The sequence below is a fragment of the Lissotriton helveticus genome, chromosome 11, assembly GCF_964261635.1.
Source record: "Lissotriton helveticus chromosome 11, aLisHel1.1, whole genome shotgun sequence".
Lineage (NCBI taxonomy): Eukaryota > Metazoa > Chordata > Amphibia > Caudata > Salamandridae > Lissotriton > Lissotriton helveticus.
In genome coordinates this window covers 271,412,552-271,431,912 of record NC_136072.1, presented here as the reverse complement: position 1 = coordinate 271,431,912, position 19,361 = coordinate 271,412,552, and the positions used below count along the sequence as shown (strand labels likewise).

Genomic DNA, 19,361 nt, shown 5'->3' with positions numbered 1-19,361 from the left:
GAGTGAGGGCAGTTCTGCTGAGAAACTCTTTGTTCCGTGGCATTTGCATCCCCCAGTATAGTTGTCCACATCCGGTGAATCCAATAAATGATCCTGCAGTCGGATTTACTAATCTTGTTGATCCAACAAACTGTGGTTGTGTGGCTGCTGGCCTTTCTGTCTAAGGTAATGGCTTGCGTTCAACATATGTTACCCAGGATGTAGCCAACATTTGTGGAAGTGCAATGTAATGTACTACTCCAGATCAGTTTTAGAGATGGTAGACCATTGATGGAGATATGGAGCATCCGGACCGCTTACATTAGAGTTCTTTTAATTAGGAGTATAGTAGAAAAAAATTCAAGTGAGCCAAAAGAGGTTTCATTAGGCAGTGACTCAGCTCATCCTTGTATTATCTGTGAGGATCTCAATAGGATAAAGCACAACACACACTCGAAGCATAAGAGAATAATTTTATTGATGGAGCAAATCAATACACAAAGGAAAATCACTTAGTGACAGCAGGTCCCGTGAATTGACAATTAGGCACAAGATTTTTGTTTTGTTGATCAATGAGCCCATCAAGCTATAAGGGAAATATGAAATCTAATCAAAGAGGTGGCTGCCATATTGGGGCAGTGCGTGTGTGCGCCAATGGTCTTCAAAATGGAAGCCGTTTTGGGATGTATGTGTAGCACAATACTGTGGCTAGAAGGTTGTCTGAAGCTTCTCCAGCCACTTCATAAGTGCCTCTGAAAAGCAACAGCCTTTTCCCCATCCCCTTTACACAAAATATGAAATATGAATTTTTTAAGTGGTACTATCTTTGCAATGTTCGAAGTTTTAAATAGTGTAACTTGAGAGAGATATATAACTAAAAATTACTTTTTTTCTTAAATTTCTTTTGATGATTAGATACATACCACCTCCTAAAGTTCCCTTAAACGTTCAAAGACCCCCATTTAGGTTCCATTTTAATTTTTCAAACATTGCAAGAAAAAGCTCATCGTTTTTGATCTTCCCCTTCAAGTTACGTACTTTTCATATCACATACAGTGGTTTGATGGCTTGCAATTTACACTCCATATAATCATGATAAATTGAGAGGCACGACTGTACAGAAGTCTGTACTTCTACGAGGATATGCCTGCAAGCCCCACTGCAAATAGCTTGCTCACAATATTTAGCATAATATTTGTGAGAAAATGGATGGTCATTTTGCAGAGGAAGATGATCACATTATTTTCTGAAAGGACTGTTATCCAGGCCCTTGTTACAAAAAGTACCAATTTCCACAGTTTCTATAGGTGATTTGTGGTGTGGGAGAGCAGTTTGAAATCAGAAATAGTCCAATACATGAATGGGTAACTCAAAGCCCCCCTTCAGTTGACCGTGTCATAAACAAAGACTGGGTGCTAACCCAGTACTCCCGATCCTACTCTGCATGCCTGCAAAAAGAGTAGTTTCAGTGGGCACAAAAATATCTAGGATGCGTGTTTTGGGAGGTACGTGGCTTGGGATTACACCAGGCAAGTATTTCTTCTGAAAGTATGGCCTCTGTTTGAGGCAGCCTTTCAGCAAAGTGGGCAGACAGGATTGCTGAAAGTGCTGAGTTATAGGTAATAGTAAAGGAACATGGAGTGGAAGGCCGGAGGTGCATCTCTTTAACGGTGGATAAAGCCCAGAAGAGCGGTACACCATGAGGAGTCTTGGTATCCACCTTCATCTCTGTGGATACATCTTCCCATCTTTTCATGCTAACCTCCATGCTTACTAATTGATTGAGGTGAGCTCCCATCGCAAAAGAGAATTCTGGCCACGTTTGTAGACATGTACGCCAAAATAACAAGAGATGATTGCTGATTCTGAAAATTGAAATGACGATTTCTGGATACAATCATTCTTCAATCTACCTCAGTAATCCATTGCTATTTTTTTAATTTTTTTTTACTTTTAGCATGTTTTGCATGTCTATCTCAAAACTATTGGAGAGCAAGAGAGGGCTTATTGGACATAGGCAAATGCTAGCACCAATGAGTAGGAGACCTCTCTACAAAAGAAATGTATTGCAGTAGAGGCTTCTCCAAAATGAGTGCCGTACATAGAGCAGGGGATAAGAGATTATGGAGAGAGGGGCGAGAAAATGCATTTGGAAAAGCACAAAATAGTTTTGTTTTTTTAACATCACACTTATGAAACCTAAAACTTGTTTAGAATTTGAGGTACAAGGAGATAGTGGATTTGGCCTTAGTCACTTTATTTTTTGTTCAAGTGCTGAAGGTGGGATTAGAGTTCAGGTCGCAAAACGGAAAGTAAACTACGATCCCAAATCTCCTTCTCATCAGTCTAAGTCTTGCAATCCTGATGAGGAGAGAGTCCAGGGCACATGAAGTCTGCAGTGATTGTGAGTGCAGACTATAAGGAAACTGGTGTTATGGTCTTCTGCTAGTTTCTGTATGACCAGTTGATCAAGGATGGCTTTACTTGTTGAGACAATGTGAGGGTCTCACAAGGAGTCAATGAGGAAATCCTCTAGCCGAGGACACATTACATTTTACTTCTCAAAGATAATACATTGCATTGTTTTTAGATCCACTGACATTCTGTGCATGTGCTAACAGTTCATAATCTATTGCTGCATTTGTGAAATTCGTTGCTGTATGTGTCTCAACTGTCCTAGCAAAATTATGTTTTCATATATGTAGCTGTGAGTGTAGTATAACTGAAGCAATTTGCTTTTTTTAAAAATTACATTGTTATACAATTAGGCATTTCCCTATTTTTAGCTATTGCTGTATGGTTCAGCTCTGTTAGTTAGCGAAGGGAATTTTTTTGTGTGTCATCAGACTGAAGAGCTCAAAATCATTCTACACCACCTCCCTCTATGGAGCAAGCAACCTACAGCAAAGAGGCTTTTAGTGATTTATATTAAAATAATATATTTTCCTGCACAAAATCAATCCTCTGAGGCTTTTTGCTCCTTCTATGTGTCCTGCAAAATGCAGCCCAAGTAGAAAGAAACAAGGAGAAATAAAAATATTTCTGCTCATTACGCTTTCCCTGGGAAGGCGCACCATTTAGACGCGCTCCCTGGTTTATTTGGGTTAGTAAATCTGGGAATGTGCTAAACCATGGGTGGATACGTTGGAACACCCATAGAACGCCTTCTTAAGGCCGAATAATGCAAAGCAGTGACTTGCGCTGCCTTGCGTTACTCCTGATTTACTATGCCACGCAGAGCCATGAATGGTGGGTCTGCGTGGCATAGTAAATCTCACCTAAGGGTTTGAGTGACCCTTGCGTCACCTTGCGTGATGCAAGGGCAATGCAAGCCCTTGATAAATCTGGCCTCAGAAGTCCATGATCTGTTCAGCTTTCACATGCATTGGTCAACTCTAGTGTACAAGCCTTACTACTAAAGTTGTCTCTTGGCTTGTAACCTTACAAAGCTCGTATTCTCATAGAAGGCTTCTAGAGATTTTCTTTAATGACACAAATCTTCCCTCTGCACTTTTATACATGATGATGATATGAATTAACAAGTGCTATGAAAAACGTGTTTTTACGGCCTTAAAGTGCTTGCACCTGATCTGAAACCAAGAAACTGTTCAGCTCAAAGATTGGAGCTACCTATATGTTCTTCTGGATCACTCTTATGCCGCAGTGCCTATCAACGGAAGGTGAGCGTGCATCCGTTGACATGTATTTGCTGAAACTCCGAATAAATCAAAGCATCTTCACCTTAACAAAGATGTGGCCCATATTCTATGCCTTGATCAAAATTCCAGGTAAAAACCCTTGGATTTCATTTGTTTCTATTTTATATAACATACATAGATAACGTACACATATGATATTTACAGTACACCGTATCTGCTCTGCACAATAAATATTTAATAAATAACTACGTTCTCTAATCTTAGGACATTTTTAATTTCGGAATGTACAGAGCTGCTATTCGAGTGGCGCAAAGATCTTTCATAAATAAATTGAATGAGGCTCAAGGCACTGCAGTGCAAAACTGGGACCCAGCCCATGCATTGCCACCCGCCTGTTGGTGCCATCTCTGCAAACTAGAAGAACGAGAACCCTCACTCCTACTAGTTGTAAGTATCCTAAGACAGTGCCACACTGTCTGATCCCTTTGTGGCAAACAGGAGAGCCATTTATAAATAAAATAATAAAATAAAATAAGCATATTAATACAAGGATTTTACAATCTGTTGGTCCCAACTCTCACAAGCTCTTTTCCTAAGAATTGTGCCCTGGTTTACAGGTCAGTGGATCCTTAAAAGAGCACCCGTTGCTTTGAAAGAGACTCCTCTGGGCTTTTAAAAGCAAATACGAATTATTTGATGTCATGCTTTGGACCACACTAACTAACTACACTCAGTCTACTACACAGAGATAGATCGCTACATCTAAAAATCTTTATCCGTCACTGGATATGAAAATGTCTACCTTAGGGGTACAATTCGGTGCGTTGTCTACATAGAGCACAATTATCCGTAAATAACATATAAAGTAGTTCTTGAGACCAGCTGAATGCGGTACTAGGGATACTACAATCCCGTAAAGTAGGTCATAAAGGATATGCCCTCATGCTTTTAGAGCACAACATTGTATGTTGACTACAATTCCCAATTATTAATGTATCCCTTACTTGAGCACTTTTTGTGCACCAAGTATATTTGCAGAAAAAAATCTTGGACATGTTAGTTACTTTTGGTTGTGAACTTTGAAAGTTTTCTTTGGTGTGATGGTCCAAATTGCTGTATTCATGCTTTTTGAAAGAAGATCCATTATGGCAAACAATTACAAAAATTGCTTTTAGTGCAATTGAAGGCATGATCAGAGTGACTGTTTCCTGTGTTGACTTAGACTCTGACTGCTGTAATAAGTTACCTAAGCAATGGACTTCTGCAGCAAGCATTGTCATTCCTGCTCTAGGTCAAAAAGAGCCTTCTTCAGGTGCACCACTGGAGTAAATGGATAAGGCTTTGTGACAAAAAGGAGGGGATCTGTGTACCGAGAGTTCTACTGAGTTGCAAAATGAGGATTTCTAGAAAGCCATGAGAACTGATTTAGCTTATTGTAGATCCATGGCAGAGAAGAGACCATGCCAAAGGGTTGAACATACCAGGACAGGGGTATCACACTAAGCAGGGAGGAGTTAGTGAAACTAGTTAGTTAAATCTGGAACAGCTTCAACAGGCAAAGCAGATGAAAGAGTGCAAAGAAGCCCTTAAGCCAGGAATAGAACCAACAGATTTGTGTTATCCAGAGCAGTATCAATAAGCAAAGCAGCAAAGTAAGCACTTAAGGTTCAGTGAAGCTAGGCTGAAAACCTGTCAACAAGCAAAACACGTAAGACTGGGAGTGCCCATATACCACCATATCAGGAACAGTACCAGCTGACCGGGAACTTGTGGGACAATGTCAACAAGCAAAGTATGCAAGGGGCATATAGAGCAGGACAGCAAACACCCTCCGTATGTACAGACAATGCTAACAGATGAGGCACAAGACAGTGCCAAAGTGCTAAACAAGTAAGGATCAGTCTCTTCAGATGAAAGACATTTTAATTGTACAAATGGGCTAAGCATACAAGGAGCAGTGCCTTAGTATAAAGCAGAGCAGGCCAAGACCCAACAAAGAAAGCACATAAGAAACAGTGCCAAAACCCTAAGCACATCAACAACCGTGCCAACGACAATAAACATCAGTGGCAGTAGCATCAAACGAACAGAGTCGTACCCACCAAACTCTTAGTCTGCTCTCCATATTTTGAGTTGGGCAGACTGTCGGTATTTCTTCGACAGAACCCCCCTCTACGATGGAACCTTCCTCCAACAGCCTGAAGGAGTAGGCCTCTTGGAGGAAGGACTTTATGGTGTCAGCCCAATTTAGTGTGGCCAATGTAAAGTTGTTTTTTTCCTATTGGTCAACTCCAGACAAAACTTGGCAGTAAGGGTCAGGAAAAACAAGAATGAGAAACCTCCCAGGGTTTGAGGGCAATTACTTTATTGTTTTTCAAAATCAAACTCCCACTTTGGGAAATTGTTTTAGAAAAACAAAAAACACTGGAAAAGTTGATGGCCAGCTGTCATGCCTGACAGCACCGCCCATCAATCTTTTCATACATTGACAGGAACCACCAGATCAGCGGATCCTGTCAATTTTCAAAGTTGCCTGCAGGGCTGTCAAACAACTCTAAATATGATGGGCGGAGGTCCCTTTGGGTGTCAGAGGTAGTGTCCACCACTATCCCGACAGTGTACCATCTGTTCACCGAACTCTAAATTGGGCCCTAAGTATGCAAAAGTCAGTGAAACCAGTGAAGCAGATCTAGAAAGATTTCATCAGGCGAGTCAAGTGAGAAGGTGCCAAGAGGTCCCTCGCATCAGGATTGAACAACAGACTAGGAACATCCAGCGCAATGCCAACAAGCAAAGCATTTAAGGAAGAGTGTAAAAAGCTAGCCCCATCAGGACCAGATCCAGCACACTGAGCCTAGGAAGGACAATTCTAACAGCTTGAGCACAGATGCAAATGTGTGAAGGTACTAAGGACATAAGGGACTGTGCAGTGATTTTCAGCACAGCAATCGAGTCCCTCCCAAATTAAGTATATAAGAACAGCCCCATCAGTCTAAACGGCTGAGTAGCTAAACAAATCAGAGAGAGAGAGCACACTAAGCACATAGTGACAATGCTAATAGATAGAGAATAGCAAGAAGAGATCTAACAAAATTAGTAAAGAAGTGACAGGACAGATATGCTCAGCACTCCATCAATAAAGAAGGATCCGCAGTACATCAGCAATAGAGCCATACGGTTAAGCATATGGCATACAGCACAACACGGCAACCAACAACATAACAGATAGCATGGTCACAACCACTGGAATCGTTTTAGCATTGTCTCTCCTTAAATATACATCTCCATACACAGACCTTCTCTCAAATTTCCTTGCAAAGATTTGACCATCTGACTACTTTGTCTTTGTAAATCAACAATTCACTAGTTTAGGAAACTTCAGCTCCATTTTAGAACACTTAAATATTGAATGATGTAAACTTTGTTCTTGTTAAATATTTTTTGGGCCTCACATCCTCCACACAACTCCCTATGATCAATTCACATCACCCTGATGGTGGAATAAGGAGACGATATTCATTTTTTTTTTCCTGAATGTGAGAGTGTGCGGAAAATGCATTGTGGTAATTTGCGAAACATGGTGTCTTCAAAGCAATGTCCAAACACCGATGGGATCCTTTCAGCAGATGTTGAGTGCAATGTTGCCGGTGCTGCCTGTGGTCATCCGCTTGCGAAGGTGCTTGGCGAAGTCTATCTGGGTTTGTGATAGGACTTGGTTGATGATTGATTTGGGCAGCCATCCCTTTGGGGAGAAAATCAAAAGTATTCAGGGTAAGTACCTTTAGAATTGAGCCTTAGAGTGTGCAAGGTTGTAGTTCCTTCAGTATATGTATAGCTCCCTGGCCCCTTCAGGGTCCAAGAAATGTCCCTGTTACGAGAACATCCTAACACTAATGAACACTGTCTACATACTACTTACATTAAATATAGAATGTGTCTTCCAGGTTGGGAAACATTTTGTGCCAAAAATGAATATAATTATTAAGACCACTTGGTCAACAACTGATAAAAATGGTGACTTGTTTATTCTGCAGTAGTTGTACCACTTACTGAACATAACCTTCTTTAAAAAGACCTTTGGCAGCACCAGCATGGTTGGGACTCACATATATAACTATAATTTGCTTTGCTGAAATACTCTACTTTGTGAAACCCAGCCCTGTAACTAAGTTAATAATGACTTATCTTAGAGCAACGTGTCCCTAAACTTCGGTGGTCAACCAGCGCGCATGCTATATATTTTATGTTTGGGGCTTATGTATGAGCCCTTAGCAACACTTTTGCGCTGCCGTTGCGTCACTTTTTGTGAAGCAGCGGTGGCATAAACAATGTGCCACGCTGCGCTATATTTACAAAATGGCGCATTAGGCAGATGCGCCACTTTGTAAACCCCTGTGCCAGATTATACCTGTGTCAGGTATAATGTATGCAGGTTGGGCGTTCCCCTGCAAGAAAGCCTTGTAGTAGTGGCGCAGTGAAATCTATCAGATTTCACTGCACCACTTCTAGGACGCAACTGCATCAAAACCTTACGCCTGTCTCATAACAGGCTGAAGGATGACGCAGTGCAATGTGTATAGGCCTCCCCCGTGCATTGCTGGAGTTGCGTCATGCGTACGACACAACTCCAGCCATGCATGAGTTTTGTGCTGACAGATACGTCAGGATTCATGATGCATCTGTCATTCCTTGCGACATGGAGCATAGTACAGTAAATACAGCGCATCCATGGTGTTGCAAGGAGGGTGCAGTGAAAAGTGTTGCATCGCTGTTTTAACGCAGCGATCCAGCACTTTTCATAAATGAGGCCGTATATGTGTGGTGCCTCTGGGTCCTGGAGGATTAAAGGTCAAGGTATCAAACCTGCCTCTTGCTATGGGAGTTTGGTTGTAACCGGAACAATAACGTACTACTGGCCTCTATAATACATGTATAAGCTATGTATGGGTCTGTTCTTATCTAGACAAGAGTATGCACTCTAGATGCTGAGAGTGCATGGAGCTAGATCTGCAGAATCAGAGAATTCTACAAAAAAATCACAGACATATTCTCCACCACCATGATCTAAGGCCCGCTCTTGCCAGGGACGTTTCCAAACTCACCTTCAGGTCGATGCTGAGAAGCCAGGTCAGCTTGGTTTGAGTAGGATCTCCGGCGGAGGGGTGAAGTACCATGCAGGTAGGGCCGTTCTCAGCTCTGCAAGAGGTTTAAAAGGACAGACGGACATATCACTCCAAATTGCAAGTTTGTGTTTGCTAAGGCTGCCACCTCTGTCAGTCCTTACTGTGCATCCGAGTACCATGTGTATGTCTTTTCTTTCCCTAAAATGTCTGCTGCTTGTTCCATTCATTGCAGGCACATTCTAAACATTTCCACCAAAATTCACACTTTCCACAACAATTCATTAAACTTTGTTTCTGATCTGTCACTAGAAACCCTCGTAAATGACAACACACAGAAAAGAAAACACTCTATCCACCAATCAGTAAATGCAATAGCAGCCGCTTGCAACCTCAATGTAAAGAAAACGAGAACATGTCTTCAAAAAGACACTTGGCAGTGTAAACGCAATCAACATGGATGGCCACTCAACGGTGAACACAGGCTCATATCCTCAAAATGGCCGTTATAAAGTGAAAACCTATGTGCAAGAGCTCAAAATGGCCACCATGAAGAGAAGGTTACAGTGTCTTCGCCCCAACTGGCTCCATTTGCTGTTCAATCTATATTATCTGATCCAGTAGAGCGGGGGAGGTGCCCATTGACTTTTCTAAGGCTGTGGAGCAGAGACGGAGCATTGCTTGAGACCCATGAGCCTCAATCCAAAGTAACAGGGCTGACACGAAAATGGCTCCCAAATTTGGATCATTATTATTTCAGAGAATGCATCTAGCATGCGGTAGGGTCAACAGATGAGTAGCTTCCTTTCTCTCACAAGTCCATTTACACAGGGATTTGGAGGTATGTAGCATAATTTCAGGAAAACGTATGCACATTTACAGATCTGATCATTTCAGAGTGGCTGATAACGATTTATTTTGGCCCCTGCAGTTCTGTAAGACTTGGGTCATTGTCTGTCAAAGGTTTTAAAACCAAGTGAAATGAAGAAAAAATGCAAAATGTGACATACATATTATGCTGTGCATGCTTATTGTGCATACACTGAGTACTGTCTTAAGACCCTTAGCACAGAGATGGACTGGTCTACAGAGGCAGAGGAAGATTTAAGGCGACTTAGGCTTTAGTGTAATCTTCTCAGTATCAGGCACCACATAACCTGTGAGAAACTGGGATCCATTCGGAAAGACCCAGCACTATAGAAGGGTTAAAAGGCCTGTACTCATGCGGTGACATGTGAGGCCTATGCAGGTCTGTGCCGCTTTTATTGCTGTCTTTTAAAGACTGCTGTTCTGTGGACATTTTCTTGATTCCCATGTAGGCCAGCCTACATTAAGCTTTCATGATGCAACTACATCACCTTGATTCCCACTGCATGTGTGCAACATCCACACCTTGGTTTGCTGAAACCTACTAATGGGAAAGAAACATTCGGCAAGCCATATATTCTTACCTAATTACTCCTTTCTGTTCTGGCATTGCACCAAATCTGGTGGACATGCCTGCCAGTACGCAGGTGGAGCCTCGCCTTTTGCTGCAACGCACGCTCACAAAGTCGCGTGGTCCCACAAGGTTACCCGCTGTCTCGGCCGCAGTCTCGTGTGTAATCATTGTGTCTTTCCCAATCTTCTGAAGGATCTGTTGAATGTTTCAAAACAAAATGTCAGACCATGTAGTCTAAATATGGGTGAAATATGTTCACTCTTCTCTTAAAGTAACAGTACTACAAAAATAAGTTTTTCCTTTGGTTCTAGGTCGGGCCCTTTTTCTTCCACGCCTAAAATGTTTCTTATTTATATATTTTTTGTTTTTTATTTTAATGTATGTTTATTTTGCTGTTTCTTTTAATCAAGTATTTAAAACTGCACCCCTATTCTGAAGTGCGTCTTCAGGCAGATTGGTAAGTATGTAATCTGGACGTCTCAAGACTGATGCAACGGAAGGTCACATGATACCTGATGCATACCTTTTAATGAGTGTCTTTATATTAAGCATAGTATCAAGGACTGAGGGGCATTCAAGGAATGAGAGGTTGCTCCTACTTTATAAGTCCTCTGATGAGTGGTTATGTAAGGGACCGTAGGAATCTCTTAGATTATTTTTTGGGATCTTCACCCAAAAGCACCACCGGTGGCATGCTTCATCATCGGATCCTCACCCATTACACCTAGTGTGAGTGGGGGGGCTTTACACAGTTTGCTTACAACTGCACCGAGCCCACCTACTCACACTATCATTGTGATAGGAATGGGAATGATATACACTGGGAAGTTGAGGGCATCCTAAATTGGATTGCTTCTCGCTCCCCCTGAGTGTAAATGGGCATTCAAGGAAGCCTAAAGAGTGAAAGAGGTTGGCTAGGAGGAGCTTTTTAAACTTAAAGCTACCATTCTGAACCTGGTTACAATGCCACCCTATGAAAATTAAGAATAAGAGCAGCGCTTTGTCTCGTATCTCAAGAAACAAATCAGATCTAGGGATTGGTTATGGGGTTGGGGTAATGATTAAAGATCAGCGTACTCCGGTAGCATTAATGCTCGTGAATGTTGTGTGTTACCCTAGCACAATGACCTCACTGAACCTTCAGCAGGATCGCCAAATGTCATTTTTGCAAGTGAAAATAATATAGGGATGAGAGGAAGATTTTTAAACTGAGACCAAATAAACCTTTTGTTGCTGATGGTATTTGATTTCGTGGGTGGTAAATTGTGCAGATCTTCATGTTAGCTCCAAATTGCCCCATATCAAGAATTATTAATTGCTGCCAGTGGTATTTTGTTAAATACATTTGTGTGCAATAGTAAACTGCAAACTATGACTAAATGGAGAACGTAGCCTGGTCAACGTGCAGGACGGGCAAGGTTAAACACAACAGTGTATCCTAAACCTAATTTTCATTTGAGCAACAACAAAGGTGTATTATACACATCTCAATACTCATTTAAAATATACACATAGTTAAGAATACAAAAGGCGAACAGTAGGCAAAAAATAAACATAAAAACCCAAGTTTTTACAAGTTGCCTAAAAGAAAACTAGGAAGTTTACAACAATACAGTGCCCCTGAAATGCAGGTTAACATCACCAAACTATTAGCCCACTACGGGGGCGCAGTTCGGTACAATGGAAGTTTAGAAATTTAGGTGGATGGTGTAGTTTAACCATTAACTTTCAGAGCAATTTCAAGTTAATATTTAAACATCAAAACACACTTTTAAAGTACGTATAATCATAGTAGAAATTCATTCAACGCAGATTGCTGACGAGCAGCAACCCCAATGATACTATTGTGGTGATCCACAGAAGGACTAACTAACACAGACTTAAAATAAGATGGCGGAAGCATGTTACATTATTCTGACTGCTGCTAAAACTGTCATTTCTGCTTACAGTAAAATGACACAGACCATGTATACATTAAGCAATTCGTTCCCTCATCTTGTTTTAGATTTCAGTGTCAATGAGATAGTACAATGAGTCTCAAAGTATGTTGACGGCGCTCAATGAAAACTGTAGCACACATGTAAATTAACCTTAGTAGGGGGATACGTAAAAATAAGAGCACCAAGCGTATTCAGTTTTAGCTCCAATTATTCAGTTGTGTTTCAGTTTAGCTTGCGAGGCTGATTTTCATCCTGGAATACCTCGAGACACTATAGGTTATTGGAAAGATGAGATCTCGGAATCCATTTCTGGAAAGACGTGATTCCAAGGAATCTAAAGTGGAGTGACTTGCACTCCACAAAGTGGATTTCTCGTACTCATAATGCATAGAGAGCTGGAAAAGTTTGCATAAAACCAACGCCTTCGCCAACTTTGCTTCATAAATCCTACTAAACCCTACTGAGACTTTGACTGACTTGGTAATAAGTGGCAATTCTGATAGGGGGTTTAGTGAACCAATGAAAACCGGAATGAGAATTAGAAATCAACATCTACCATTTATATAACTCCCCACAAAGTGAATGGACTCTCGATTTTACTATCAATTTAAATGCAATCCATTGTATCTATTTCATAAGGATTAAAGGTTAAGTCTCCCTTATCGAGATGCAAACTTGTGAACAATTTCCATAAAAATCTCTCAATTTGTAGGCTCATTGGACTGTTTGACCTACCAGCAAATTTCTTTCAAAACTTAGCTGGTCTATTTGGCCGTTCCCTACTGACCTAGTATGAATTTCTACTGGCGATTACAGGAGAATTTTTGTTTACACCTGGCCCAATATGTGAATGTTATGTTATGTTATGTTATGGATTATTTATAAAGCGCCTATCACCACTGGTCTCTAAGCGCTAAAAACAGAAAAACATAACACACCGGTACCCCAGGAAAGCCCTCTGCTATTTCACCGCCTAAACTGGAATCAATGGCTTTCTAAATAGCTGGGTTTTCAGTTTTTTTCTGAAGGGTAGTAGCTGTGATTCTTCCTTCAGAATGGCCGGGAGCTCATTCCACAGCTGCGGGAGAAGCACAGACATGGCCCTTCCTCCTCTGGTTTTTAGTTTGAACCTAGGTTGAGTCTGATTGGAGGTTTTGCCTGAGCGCAGAGGTCTTCCAGGAACATACCTCTTCAAACGTTCCTTAATGTACTCTGGGGCTTTCCCAAAGAGTGCCTTATGGGCCACACAGAGACATTTAAACTGAACTCGAAATTTCACTGGAAGCCAGTGCAACTTCTGAAGCAGGGGAGTTGCATGCGAGTTTCTAGGCAAAGAGTGGATCAGCCTAGCTGCATCATTTTGAACTACCTGCAGCTTCCTCAGCAATTTCTGTGGCAGGCCAAGATATAAGGCGTTGCCATAATCAAGTCTCGAGATAACTGTGGCAGATACAATCGATTTCAGGGTGGAGGCAGATAAGATGGGGACTAGCTTACGTAATTGCCTCAACACACCTACACAAGACCCAACCACAGCAGAGACTTGAGGGGCCATCGAGAGATCCGCATCGATCCTCAGCCCTAAGCTCTTTACCACTGACCCAGGAGAAGGAGTGATTCCTAACTCCGGGGGCCAGTACAGATCACTCCAGGGATTCTCTCGGTTGCTGATCACCAACACCTCCGTTTTATCAGCATTCACTTTCAACAGATTGTTAGTCATCCAGTTGACTGTGAAGCTGAGCAAGTTCCTCACTGATACCTGGGCCTCTTTAGTGTCTTCCAGCTGGACCAATAGCTGGGTGTCATCTGCGTAGTTGAATATTTCACAGTTCATACGCATAAGCTCTTCCACCAACGGTTGTAAATAGATGTTAAAAAGCAGGAGGGATAATGCCGACCCCTGGGGCACCCCCCAGGTCACGTCACTGATCCCAGACAACTGGTCTCCCAGCTGTACTCTCTGAGTTTGTCCTGACAGGAAGGATTCCAGCCACTTGAGCACCTGGCCTGTAATCCCCAGTTTCGCGATACGGTCCAGCAAGATGGTGTGGCTGACCGTATCAAAGGCCGCTGATGGGTCTAAGAGAATCAGGGCGCATGGCTGTTTGTTGTCTGCCCTGACTCTCAACTCATCGGCGACCGAGGCCATGACTAATTCTGTGCTATGTTGAGGGCGAAACCCAGCCTGCCTGGCATGAAGGAGATGGTGTTCCTCCAGATGGCCGGCTAGTGTGCTCAGGACGTGTTTTTCTAGAATCTTACTCAGGAATGGTAGCTGTGAGATGGGCCTATAGTTTTTTAAGGCTTTCGTGTCCGTGCCTGCTTTCTTTAGGAGTGGGGAAACCCTAGCTTCTTTCATCTGAGTTGGAAGATAGCCTGCATTCAATGAGTTATTCAGTAGGCTCAGCACCTGGGGCTGGATGCCTGGCAAGGCCATTTTAAATATTTTTTGGGGGCATGGATCTATATTAGAACCTGACGTAATTTGGCCAACAAGTTCCGCTAGGCATTTGTCGTCGATGGGAGGGAAACTGTTCAAAGTTCTAACCGGCTCCTGAGCAGTCTGACTAGGCAGTATGGTTGTAACTAGCTGTGCATGGATATCAGTAATGATATCCTGTACCTTTTGGAGAAAGAAAGTTTGGAAGGAGTCACAGTCTGGTTGATCGCCCGTAGAGATTTTCCCTTCTCGTTGCGTAAGTTCCCTTAACACCTTCAATGCTACAGGGTATTTTTCTGCTGCGCTGGGTCCTCTTTTTTACCATTGTTCATGACAAGGTCAACTCGTCATAAGCACAGGTCCAGTGGTACTTCATGACGAGCTGACCTTGTCATTAGCATAGAAGGGGTTAATATCATAAAGGTCTCTCGCTGTATATTTGACGCCTCCCTAATTCTTCCCTCATAGAAAGCTGACTTTCTCTCCAGGATGTCTGCCTTATATTTTAAGAGTAGGGCTTTAAAAGTTTCAGCCTCCATTTGGCAATAATGGAGTCTCCACCTTCTCTCTGCCTTACGAAGGGCTTGCTTCTTCTCTTTCAAAGAAGCATCAAACCATGGTGCTCCCTTCCCTTTGGATCTAGTCCTCTCCATCTGCTCAGGGGCCAGTTTGTCCAGGGCGGCAAGTATCCAGGTCTTTAGCACCGTAGCATCATGGTTCAAATTTGTACCACTCATGGTAGGGGGAGTGGAGGAGAGCAGGGCCGCAGTTAAAGAGTCGGCCTCAACCTTATTCCAAGGTCGTACTTTCCTCCTAGAGTTATTTGGGGCAGCCAACACAGGGTCACCTGGAACCCAACACTTTATCATGAAGTGGTCAGACCAGATGCAGGGACTAACCTCCGTTATTTCAGTCTTCGGCAAAGAAGACCAAACAAGGTCTAGTGTGTGGCCCTTCACATGAGTCGGACCCACCACTAGCTGTTGTAGGTTGAGCGCCGAGAGATTGGCTTCAAACTCAGTCACAATAGGGTCTCTGGGTACCTTGTCCCAGTGATAATTAAAATCACCTACCACCAGAAGGGATTTATATCTGGAGGCCAAATCCGTCAGAAGCTGAAAAAGGATATCATTGAAATCCGGTGAGCTCTGCGGCGGGCGATATACCACCAGTAACACAATGCATGAGGATTTAAGTGAGACTTTGATCCCTAACAACTCCGCACAGGCACAGTTTTCTGCAATGAGCTGTTTCACTGCGAGACATTTTTTGAACAAGAAGGCCACACCCCCCCCTTGCAGTCATTTGGGCGATTATACCAAATCGCATCATACTCGGGAGGTAGGGCAGCCAAGATGTCTGGCGTTGATGCTGAACCGAGCCATGTCTCTGAGAGGGCAAGAATATCAATTTCTCTGTCAAGTAGTAGAGAAAAGACCTCTAGATAATGCTTTTGCAATGAGCGCGTGTTAAGAGTTGCTATTTTCAGGCCATGTGACTGCTGGGGGATAAGTGTGGGAAGAGTCATGGAGCCTATACCTGTTATCTGCACTAGGGCTTCAGCGTGCAGGTTGACCAGCGTGGCCTCATCTAAACCGATGGAGTCTGTTTTTAGTGCCCAGAGGGCCTCAGGCGAGTATGTGCGTGCCCGACCAGAGTTTGTGGCCCCTGGGCCCGTCCTGGCCCGGACGGGCACAGACGGGCTTTCCTCTGGCACGATCCTGCGCGCGATCGCTGCGCGCTTGCATACTGATGGATTCTTATAGTGTGTGGCTGAAAGGCACTCGCAAAGACTAGCCCGCTAACCCCCAAAGCGTGGTGTCAGCGTTTCTAGCCCACACCCAAGATGGCGGACGGGCGTGAGGCGGCGAGGAAATCACCGAAATGGTGAAATATGCTTTTAAATTCAATTATAGTGCAGGCAGTGCGAGAGATAAGGGAGCGTGGGGTCGCTAAAAGATATTTGGAACAGAAATCCGAGCTAAAGTGCAAATTTACGAGTATGAACAAATTTTATACAGAACACAGTTTAAAAAGGAGCTAGCCTCCCACAGTGTAAAAAGCAATAACTAATTCCAGGTTACAGCAGCAGCAAGTCGTTCTGAATCTGATTGGCGCACTGGCCGAGTGACCTCCTAAATAGTCTTTGCCTGAAAGGCACTCGCAAAGACTAGCCCGCTAACCCCCAAAGCGTGGTGTCAGCGTTTCTAGCCCACACCCAAGATGGCGGACGGGCGTGAGGCGGCAAGGAAATCACCGAAATGGTGAAATATGCTTTTAAATTCAATTATAGTGCAGGCAGTGCAAGAGATAAGGGAGCGTGGGGTCGCTAAAAGATATTTGGAACAGAAATCAGAGCTAAAGTGCAAATTTACGAGTATGAACAAATTTTATACAGAACACAGTTTAAAAAGGAGCTAGCCTCCCACAGTGTAAAAAGCAATAACTAATTCCAGGTTACAGCAGCAGCAAGTCGTTCTGAATCTGATCGGCGCACTGGCCGAGTGACCTCCTAAATAGTCTTTGCCTGAAAGGCACTCGCAAAGACTAGCCCGCTAACTCCCAAAGCGTGGTGTCAGCGTTTCTAGCCCACACCCAAGATGGCGGACGGGCGTGAGGCGGCGAGGAAATCACCGAAATGGTGAAATATGCTTTTAAATTCAATTATAGTGCAGGCAGTGCGAGAGATAAGGGAGTGTGGGGTCGCTAAAAGATATTTGGAACAGAAATCCGAGCTAAAGTGCAAATTTACGAGTATGACCAAATTTTATACAGGACACAGTTTAAAAAGGAGCTAGCCTCCCACAGTGTAAAAAGCATTAACTAATTCCAGGTTACAGCAGCAGCAAGTCGTTCTGAATCCATCCACCCCTCATCTTGCCCTGGAGTTGTGGCCTCCATCCTATATAGAAGATAGATTAAAATTGATCCCATGTTCTACTCCACCTTGACTTCTTTAACATTGGGGTTCCAGTCGCCCATCTGCTCCATTCTGTCCACAAGCTCTCCATACAAGCTGTTCAGCGGCTGGTCCACGACAACCTCCAATTTAAAGACTTTCCCGATATCCGGCAGCACCTTGCTTAGCACCTTGTCACCATTTTGCTAATAGAAAAACAGAGAAAATCATGTATTGCCATCAGACCAAAATTTACCCTGGAGAAGGCTGAAAAATGGCACGCATTCGATTTACACCAAATACATTAAACTTGTCTTACCGCCTCGATCTCCGTTTTCCAGCCATCCTGCTCTTCCAGAATCTTCAGCGACTTCTTCAGGGCTTCTTCCCCCTGTTTGACGTAGGACATTTCAATCTCACTAAAGGGATTCTCCTCCAGCCGGGAGCCTGCAGGGGGCAGGAGAGAGAACAGGGATGTTCATGTAATCTATCCAGAAGGATATTCCACAAACATAGGTGGCGTATATAGGAGGGAGCTCGGGATTCCACTCTTCGGGCAGGGGGGCTGCAGAAGCACCTGCCATCTATCAGGAGCTTTCCCAGACAGAGCTTCTTTAAAGCCAGAAGAACTAATACAGAGTTACTCGCTGATACTGTCAACTCATTCTTCCTTGTATGGGCTGGTCATCTTCAATTGTTTTGATTCTGCAGCTTCAGCTTTTACAGCTTAAATATGGATTTTCTGCAGTTGCCACACAGTCGACCACCTACTACATACCATTAAAAATGTAACTAAAATATTGGGCTAGATTTATTAAGGGCTTGTGTTGCTCTTGCATCACGTAAGGTGGTGCAAGGCATCACAAGCCCTTAAGTGAGATTTACTATGCCACGCAGAGTCATGTTGCGTGGCTCTGCGTGGCCTAGAAGACTGGAGTAATGCCACGCAGCACAAGTTGCTGTCTGGTATTACTCTGCCCTGAGAAGGCCTTCCATGGGTGGAGAGTGGGTGTTCCCTGGGGAGGCATTCATTATAAGGAGAAATATGTTTCTTTCTCCTCATTTTTTCCTCTTTCTACATGTGCTGCATTCTGTAGCACACGAAGTAAGAGGAAAATGCCACCAAGGATTGGTTTTTGTTCGGGAAGGTGTCCCTTTCTGCACAAAAACAACTCTGCCCGTAACACCGGCACGCTTGCACCATGGCGCAGGGGTGTCTGCGTTGGCATTTGACAGCAACAAGTGCATTAGCGCAGAGGGTGAGTACTAATGCATCATAAGATAGTAGATATGGCGAATTCCTGCCCTCTCCATTTGCGGTAACGCAGAAAGTTGTCTTGCTGCATCGAGCCAAATGTTGGTAAATCTACCCCACTATTTCTACCTCAGAGCAAAAGTTAGCAAATCTCCTGTACATCTGGCATACAGCCATGCCAGATATTTCGCAAAAGGTTTCTCCTTTCGGCTGTTGTTTGCTTTATTCAGGTATTTAATTTGGTGGATTGTTTTTTCGAAGATGGCAACATCCTAAATATATGTGAAATGTTTCAATATTGGTGTGGAGTGCACTTTTATGATGGGAAGAGGGCTCCCAGAGACCAAAAACTGAAGACAACTTTCAAAACATATCTTGTAGCACAGAATAAAAGATGCACATCTTTTATGGCAAGAGGTGTGTGGGTGCTTGCGGCCATGTTTTCTGCTGCATGGAACATTCTGCATGTTTTACACATACTATTTTATTCTTGGAGGTGGAAAGGGTGGTATTAAAATATGTGCAAATACTGGGAGATGCCCCATAATTTTCGTGCCAGTGATGCTTAATTTAGTAACCCTGGTGCATAATTTGGTCCTGCATTGCCCCATAATTCCTGCACCTT

General features: G+C 43.2%; 1 protein-coding gene across 1 annotated transcript in view; it reads right to left on the bottom strand.

Annotated features, from left to right (window-relative positions):
• Positions 1 to 437: 437 nt before the first annotated feature.
• STAR (steroidogenic acute regulatory protein) overlaps positions 438 to 19,361 on the bottom strand; it is a 30,441-nt gene continuing 11,517 nt past the window's right edge. The window contains exons 3-7 of the mRNA XM_078668164.1: positions 17,801 to 17,928; positions 17,529 to 17,687; positions 10,210 to 10,394; positions 8,741 to 8,834; positions 438 to 7,380 (exon numbers count right to left, since the gene is read on the bottom strand). Coding sequence (XP_078524290.1) covers positions 7,258 to 7,380; positions 8,741 to 8,834; positions 10,210 to 10,394; positions 17,529 to 17,687; positions 17,801 to 17,928 — 689 coding nt within the window. The 3' untranslated portion in view covers positions 438 to 7,257. The remainder of the gene's footprint in view (positions 7,381 to 8,740; positions 8,835 to 10,209; positions 10,395 to 17,528; positions 17,688 to 17,800; positions 17,929 to 19,361) is intronic.